The sequence below is a fragment of the Camelina sativa genome, chromosome 20 (genome assembly GCF_000633955.1).
Source record: "Camelina sativa cultivar DH55 chromosome 20, Cs, whole genome shotgun sequence".
NCBI classification, from domain to species: Eukaryota; Viridiplantae; Streptophyta; class Magnoliopsida; order Brassicales; family Brassicaceae; genus Camelina; species Camelina sativa.
This window is the reverse complement of record NC_025704.1, coordinates 26845599-26854427: the sequence shown is the minus strand read 5'-3', so window position 1 is coordinate 26854427 and position 8829 is coordinate 26845599. Positions and strand designations below refer to the sequence as shown.

The window sequence follows — 8829 nt, the reverse complement described above, 5'->3', positions numbered from 1 at the left end:
CCAATGTTTTTTTCCAAGGTGTCAAACCTTGAGGTTAAATTAGACACAACNTTCTATCTCCAATGTTTTTTTCCAAGGTGTCAAACCTTGAGGTTAAATTAGACACCAACTCAATGAGAGTTCCAACCGATCCACCACCCTGACTGTTGGAAACTACCACCTTCTGTTCAGCTCCTTCACCAGATCCACCACCCTGACTGTTGGAAACTACCACCTTCTTGACTTTCTGCTTCTTTGCGGGAGGAGAGTCAGAATCAACATCGAAAAAACCTTTAACAAACTTATCCTCATGTATGTCTTGGATAAGGCGATCAACTGCTGGGTCGTCTTTTTGATCTGGCCACGTATGAAATAGCTCCCGTACATCATCCTTCATAACCATTTTAGTCACACGCAGCTGTAACATAAGAGAATATGAGACCCATCAGGGAATAATAACTCAGCCAACACTAAACAATAACTCAGCCAACACTAAACCATAACTCAGCCGTTACTAAACAATAAATCAGTCATAACTAAATCATAGCGAAGCCATTACTAAACAATCACTCAACCAGATATAAACCTTACCTCACCAAGCGCTTTGATCTCTTTAGCAATTACCGATACCATCGTAGAACGTGTACGGTTTCCACCCCATTGAAGCATCGGTATGCCACCATCATTAGCTGATGCATTCCCAAACCGTTCTCCAAAGCATTTGATGGACTCATACGCCCAAGCCTGTAACACGGGTGTAAACCCACTGAGGGTGTACGACTTTCCCGTAGGGTTCAGCATCTTTATGGAATCAACAAGAGCTTCAAATGCTGACCGACCCCACGGATACGTCTTCATTGCTTCATCATCAAAAACTCTTTTGGCACTTTCATATGGAATTCTAGAGTTATGATGCAAACCATAAAGTCCAATGTGTTGAAGAAGCAACAGCCCCAACCATTTACGATGATCAAGGTTAACCCATCCCCGGCACACTTTTAATGCTTCCCTGAGTTCAAGTAGCGTTGGACCTGCCCCACCAGGCACTTTCAAAAGTCGGAAGAACTTTTTGTGTTCCTCTTCAAGTTCAAACTGTTCAGTAGGCATTGGGTCTATGTTTAACCCCGTCAGATAATGAAATTCATTCAACCCAAACCTGATAGGTTGACCGCCGACCACAAACCAAAGCTCCTTCTTATGTACCCTTAACTGGTTACATAGTAGGAAATGAACAACCTTACCAGACCAGACGAATTGGCTATCAACTAGCTTAGAGATTATTCCAATTGGTACTTTCTTCGTTTCATCCCACGCATCCAGTCCTATTGATTCCCTAATCTGAGGTAATTCTAACATCCTGAAATTTGTGTTTATATCTCTAGACTCTATTTTAGCGTATAGTCTTGGTGGGTAATCCCTTGCTTGTTCTTCAGAAATATCCTTCGCCATCTGATAGTAAAGCATAAAATAAATCAGCCATAACATATGGCAAACACAAGGCATATAATAACTCCGCCATAATACATAACTCAGTCGTAAAGCATAAGATAACTCAGTCCAAACTCAGCCATCCAAGACGGCGACAATCACCCGTATCTCAAAAATAAATAGGAAGACACATACCGGAACTCGAAGACGAGACGGCTTAGACGGAAACGAACAAGACCAGCGCCGACGAAGAGAAGAAAGAGCGAATGAGGATATCGAGCGAGGACGGCGAGAGATGACGGCGGGAGAGTAGAAAAAGACAGATTATCGCCGGCGCAATTAGGGTTAGATTTCGCCGACGATAAGGACAGAGAGTTTTTTTTTCCGCGGTTTAAAAACCGTTCACTTTCCCTCTCATTGTAACTGTCGATGCTGGAAAGATAACTCAGCAGTCATAAACGGTATCTCAGCCAACCCTCAAATTAGAATGATTAAATAACCGACTAAACCGAACCGAACCGAAAAAATAATTTTTCCCAATTTGGTATTTTTGTATTGGTATGTTTGCCTAGTTTTCTTATATTCGGCTTATTTCGGTTATATTATGCTAATCTACCTAATTACAATATATTTTGGGTTATTTATTGTTAGATATTCATCTAACCGACCAATAACCGGAAATAACCAAAAATTAATTTCAAAATTTTAAAATTTTTTAAAAAAAATTATTTTCAAAATGGTTCAACCATAAGTATATCCATATTACCACCTTAATCCAAACACATTATATCCAAAACCAAACTGTTATATTAAAAACAAATAATGTTACCTCATCTAACTCTAAACCCTAAACCCTAACCCTAACCCTAACCCCTAAACAACATGTTTTGGTATGTTTGACACATTTTGATCAGAATGTGTAAAAATCACTCTTTTTGTCTATAATTATTATTTTTATTGGTTATAATAATAGTAATATTCATTTTGCCATTCTAAATTTTAATTTTGAGTTATAATAACCTTATTTTACAAATATCTCATAACTCAGCCGTTTAAGTCAATAACCCAGCCACTACTTAGTCAAATTACTGGCCCCTTCTTTAATAATAAATAAAAATACATGACAAATTTGAATTCAAATTTTTGAATTTATTTTTAATAATAAATCGTTTAAAATATTTTTATTAAGCGTATGGATGATAACAAGAAACATAATTATTGTTTGCGTCTCCCCAACAACCCTTTTTGCATTCCCGAGCGGGTATATAATAAATTAATAGGGTGGCCGTCGGATAACTCAGCCGTAAAACCATTATTATGGCCGTTGCATAAGTCAGCCATAACAAAGTTGTTAATTTAACTGACTATCCTAAGTCAGTCGTGTAAAGAACACAACTCAGCCTTCAAGTATATTACTGTCAAACGACGTCGTTCGATATATTGTTTTAGTATAAATTAAGGGATTTGGTGTGATTTATTGCTTCAGTAATCGAGATCGAGTCAAGATGATGGCAAATAGAGATATATACGGCGGCAACTCCAGGGCTGATGAGAAAACTGCTTCTGAAGCACTAGCTGAGGTAGATCTCTGGACTATCTGAAATCTCAAAGCATTATCTTAATATTGTGTTTGTGGAACTGTAGGAACTGAATCGTAATGAAATAAATATGAAAATGAGGTACGGCGAAATCCGGAGGCGAGACAAGGGCGTTCCAATCGGGTGTAATTGCGGTGCGGTGCTTCTCGTTGCCACTTCTAATGATCCTACCACGAGAGGAGAACGTTATTTCAGTTGTCCGTATGACATCACAGATGTAAAGATTTTTGTACTCTTATTGTTGAGTTTTGTGTTCTGTTTCTGACTTTTTTTTTAGTCTAATATGAATTATGTACTATTTGTAAGGGTCCCGGTCAAGGCTGCGGTTTCAGGAAGTGGTGGACTGATGCAGTGCGCGAAGAGTTTAGGGTTACTCAGGAGGAGAAGAATGAGATGAAGCAGGACTTGGATGCAACCAAGAAGCGCATCGAGATTCAAGAAGAAATGATCTTGTATTTGGAAAAGAAATATGACGCGCTGGAGAAGAAGTTTGAGAGCTTGAACAAGTATCTGTGAGATTAGTCAAGATCCGTTGTTTTTTTTTTTTTTTTTTGGAATTGATATGAACTTTCTATGTTGTGGTGTTTTATCAATCTATTTTAATAACTCAGTCATGATTAATTATAACTCAGTCATCATTAATTATAACTCAGCCGTCATAGACGATATCTCAGCCAACCCTCAAATTAGAATGACTAAATAACCGACTTAACCGAACCGATCGATAAAATAAATTTTCCAATTTGATATTTTTGAATTGGTATGTTTGGTTTATTTCGGATATATTCGGCTTAATTTCGGTTATATTAGGCTAATCTACTTTATTACAATATATTTTGGGTTATTTATTAGAATGACTAAATAACCGACTAAACCGAACCGACCGATAAAATAAATTTTCCAATTTGATATTTTTGAATTGGTATGTTTAATTAATTTCGGATATATTCGGCTTAATTTCTGTTATATTAGGCTAATCTACTTAATTACAATATATTTTGGGTTATTTATGGTTAGATATTAATATAACCGACCCATAACCGGAAATAACCAATTTTTTTTTGATTTTTTGATTTTTTAAAAAAATATTCAAATGGTAATAATATTATTATATCCATATTACCACCTTAAACCATACACATTAAAACACATTAGAACCAAATCCAAAAATCAAATAATCTGAACCCTACATCTCAAACCCTAAACCCCAACCCTAACCCTAACCCTAACCCCTAAACGTCATGTGTTGTATGTTTTACACATCCTTGGTGAGAATGTGTAAAAATCAATCTTTCTCTATAATTATTACTTTTTATTGGTTATAATAATTGTAATATTCATAATTCAATTTTACATTTAAATGTTGAGTTATAATAATGTAAATTTACAAATATTTTATAAGTCAGCCGTGTAAGTCAATAACTCAGCCATCACTTAGTCAATTTGTCGGAATTTTAAGATTTTTTATTCGAATTTTGAGTTCAATTTTTTAATTATTTTGTATAATATATTGTGAAAAAACTAACTTTATAAATTGATTACGCGTGTGGATCTGAGCAGGCACAGAATTATTGTTTGGGCTTCCCCAACAACACTTTTAGTAATATCGAGGCACGGCACAAAAGACTAAACGAAACCGTACCAAGTTCATAGCCATAACTCACTCATCCGTACGAAGTAGATAACTCAGCCGTTCGAAATATATAACTCAGCCATAACATATATGTTTATTCAATATTTAATTATAACTCAGCCGTGTGAAGTACATAACTCAGCCGTAACATTGAAAAGATACTAAACAAAGAACTTTCTTATCCAAGTACAATTCCTACCAAAAGAAATCCAGATGTTTTTTTACATATCCAAGTACAATTCCTACCAAAAGAAATCCAAAGGTTTTTTTACATATCCAAAGTGCAATTCCTACCTACCAAAAGAAATACAAATGTTTTTTACGTGAACTGATTCATAAAATCAGGTGACTCATCGAAGATTTCTGCTGCCATTTTAACACGTATACCCTGGATGTTTTGATCACAGATTCCATCGAAAGACACACCAAGCGCTAGACATTCTATAAACTTTAAAGCGTACACGCCACAGTCACCAACCTGTACGTTTTGAGGGACCTTGGAGACTGTCCTCCTCCTGAAGGTAAACTGTTTGTAAGTAGGTGTACGAATTTCGTGAGGAACGTTCGCGTTCATCATTGCTGGAATCATCCGCGTAAACGCCCTACAAGCATTCAGCATTCTAAGCTCACTCTCTCCGGTTACTTGTCCCACGATGCTATCATAGCAATCAATATGCCTTCTGTTGAGATCCACGTGCAGCGCCACCCAGTGATCGCCTCCAATTTGTGGAGCAATATACAGGTGATCCACATCTTCTATCCACTTCAAATTAGTTTGTTCATCTGATGGAATCAAACCTTTAACTAATTCTTCATAACAATTGCCAGTCATTGTAAAAAACTTGGGTTCGGACTTGAACAACGGATAATGACGGTGAACCATTTCACTGGTGAACCACGGGTCTATAAACGCAATGCGTTTGTTGTGGAATGGGAAGGGATCTCGTTTGTACCTACACCTAAGGACTCTCATAAACGCGCCCAAGTGCTGTACAACAGAAAACTGAGTAGTAAACAACAACGCAGCCATAATGTAATATAAGTCAGACAACGACAACAATAACTAAGACATTAAGATAAACTTACTTCATCAGTAAGCCACCCATATTTACCATATTCTTCTGGCTTCACTGGCCATTCCTTTCGTTCGGTCATTAGCACCCTATAGAATTCAATTTCCATTCCGCCTTTGCCTAACGGGATATTCCTAACAAACAAATAAACACAAGTTAATATAATGTTAACAAGCTGTTATTAACTTGTTAAGCAAAAGGGTCTAAAGGGTCATACTCGGCTTTCTTTAGGTACTCCAAAAGTTTCTGCAACTTCACCGGATCAACAGGTGCCAGAGGATCATATATTCCAGGTCCAGGTGAACAGTTCTTCCTCATGCACGTCAGTCCGTTGTCTCCAATATTAGGGAAAATCCAGCTTGGATGATCTTGTTGTGTATTCAATGCACTCCCATCCGCTGACAGCTTAACACTCTCCAGCCTTAAAGCTTTAATTCTATCAAGCCTAATCTTTTCCTCCTCATCATCCTCAGATTCAGGTTCAAGTGAGTCGGCTTCAGCAAAATACTCGTCTGTAATATCTTCTGCACCAGCTTCTGCACCAGCTTCTGAACCTCCAGGTAGTACAAATTTCAACGGCTTAACACCAGCAGCCACAACAGCAGCAGTAGGATTTGTAGGCGCCCTACCTCTACCTCTACCTCTACCTGTACCTCTACCTGTACCTCTACCTCTACCTCTACCTCTACCTCCACCTCTACCTCCAGCCGCAGCTACTTCTTTAGCCTGCTTTGCCGCAGCTACTTCTTTGGGCTTCTTTAACGCAGCTACTTCTTTGGCCTTCTCTGCCGCCTCTAACTCTTTGGCCTCCTCTGCCGCCTCTAACTCTTTAACATTTCTCCTCGTGGAAGGCCGTCTTTTCGTATCAGCTGGTCTCTTAGTAGCTGGAGACTTCTTAGCATCTGGAGAAGTCAAATAGTTCTTTTCCTGTATATTAAAATTATAATAACTCAGCCTAAACATTCTGAAAAATCAGCCATAAAACAAAGATAAATCAGACATTATAATAACTCAGCCTAAACATTCTGAAAAATCAGCCATAAAACAAAGATAAACCAGACATTACCTTCTCTCCCGCCTCTAACTCTTTGGCCTTCTCTGACGCCTCTAACTCTTTGGCATTTCTCCTCGTGGAAGGCCCTGTTTTCGTATCAGCTGGTTTCTTAGCAGCTGGAGACTTCTTAGGAGAAGTCAAAGAGTTCTTTTCCTGTATATCATAGCGAAGACAATTAAAATTATAATAACTCAGCCTAAACATTCTGAAACATCAGCCATAAAACAAAGATAAACCAGACATTACCGGCTCTCCCGCCTCTAACTCTTTGGCCTTCTCTGACGCCTCTAACTCTTTGGCATTTCTCCTCGTGGAAGGCCCTGTTTTCGTATCAGCTGGTTTCTTAGCAGCTGGAGACTTCTTAGGAGAAGTCAAAGAGTTCTTTTCCTGTATATCATAGCGAAAAAAATTAAAATTATAATAACTCAGCCTAAACATTCTGAAACATCAGCCATAAAACAAAGATAAACCAGACATTACCGGCTCTCCCGCCTCTAACTCTTTGGCCTTCTCTGACGCCTCTAACTCTTTGGCATTTCTCCTCGTGGAAGTCCCTGTTTTCGTATCAGCTGGTTTCTTAGCATCTGGAGACTTCTTAGGAGAAGTCAAAGAGTTCTTTTCCTGTATATCATAGCGAAGACAATTGAAATTATAATAACTCAGCCTAAACATTCTGAAAAATCAGCCATAAAACAAAGATAAACCAGACATTACCGGAACTTTTGGTGGACCTTTTGATGTCTGAAGTTCCTGTCCATGTCCCAGGTTATTTAGTTCCTGTCCCATTTTTAAAGTCTGGTCAGTCGTGCTCTTTGAAAGCACGAGCTCTTTCATCTGTTTGAGGTCCGTCTCAAAAGATCCAAGCCTGGTTTCAATCCTTTCATCCATCTTCTTCTCCAGATTCGCCGATACATTTTCAATGTTCCTATCAACGGTGTCAAACCTTGTGTATAACTTAGAGATCAATTCGTAGAGATCATCTTCCCCAGCATCTTCCTCCTCACTTACCTTTTTTCCTTTCTTCTTCCTCTCCTGTGCAACTCCTTCACTAGTTTCCTGACTGTTGGAAACTTTCATCTTCTGAACTGTCCGCTTCTTTGCGGGAGGAGATTCAGACTCAACAACTGCTTCAGCTTTCTTTTTCTTTTTCTTCTTATCACTCCCCTTAACATCCCAAAAACCTTTAACAAACGTATTCAGATGTATGTCTTCGATCAGGCGATCGATTGCTGGGTCGTCTTCTTCTTCTGGCCACGAATGAAATAGCTCGCAGCCATTTTCCTTCATAACCATATTAATCACACGCAGCTGTAACATAAGAGATTATGAAACCCATCAGTAAGTTTTAACTCAGTCATTACTAATGAAAGCATAAATCAGTCATTACTAAAACATAACTCAGCCAACACTAAAGCATAAATCATCCATTACTAAAACATAACTCAGCCGTTACTAAACAATAACTCAGCCATAACTACATCATAACTCATCCATTACTAAACAATCACTCAACCAGATATAAACCTTACCTCACCAAGCGCTTTGATCTCTTCAGCAATTGCGGTTTCCAGCGATGAACGTGTACGGTTTCCACCCCATTGAAGCATCGGTATGCCACCATCATTAGCTGATGCATTCCCAAACCGTTCTCCAAAGCATTTGATGGACTCATACGCCCAAGCCTGTAACACGGGTGTAAACCCACTGAGGGTGTACGACTTTCCCGTAGGGTTCAACATCTTTATGGAATCAACAAGAGCTTCAAATGCTGACCGACCCCACGGATACGTCTTCATTGCTTCATCATCAAAAACTCTTTTGGCACTTTCATATGGAATTCTAGAGTTATGATGCAAACCATAAAGTCCAATGTGTTGAAGAAGCAACAGCCCCAACCATTTACGATGATCAAGGTTAACCCATCCCCGGCACACTCTTAATGCTTCCCTGAGTTCAAGTAGCGTTGGACCTGCCCCACCAGACTCTTTCAAAAGTCTGAAGAAATCTTTGTGTTCCTCTTCAAGTTCAAACCGTTCAGTAGGCATTGGGTCTATGTTTAACCCC

The 8829-nt window shown here is 38.6% G+C and overlaps 1 protein-coding gene across 1 annotated transcript; it reads left to right on the top strand.

Moving 5' to 3' along the window:
• LOC104772854 lies at positions 2916–3521 on the top strand. Its single transcript, XM_010497414.1, has 3 exons — positions 2916–2987; positions 3052–3222; positions 3312–3521. Exons 1-3 carry the CDS (start codon positions 2916–2918, stop codon positions 3519–3521), a joined length of 453 nt encoding a protein of 150 aa, XP_010495716.1.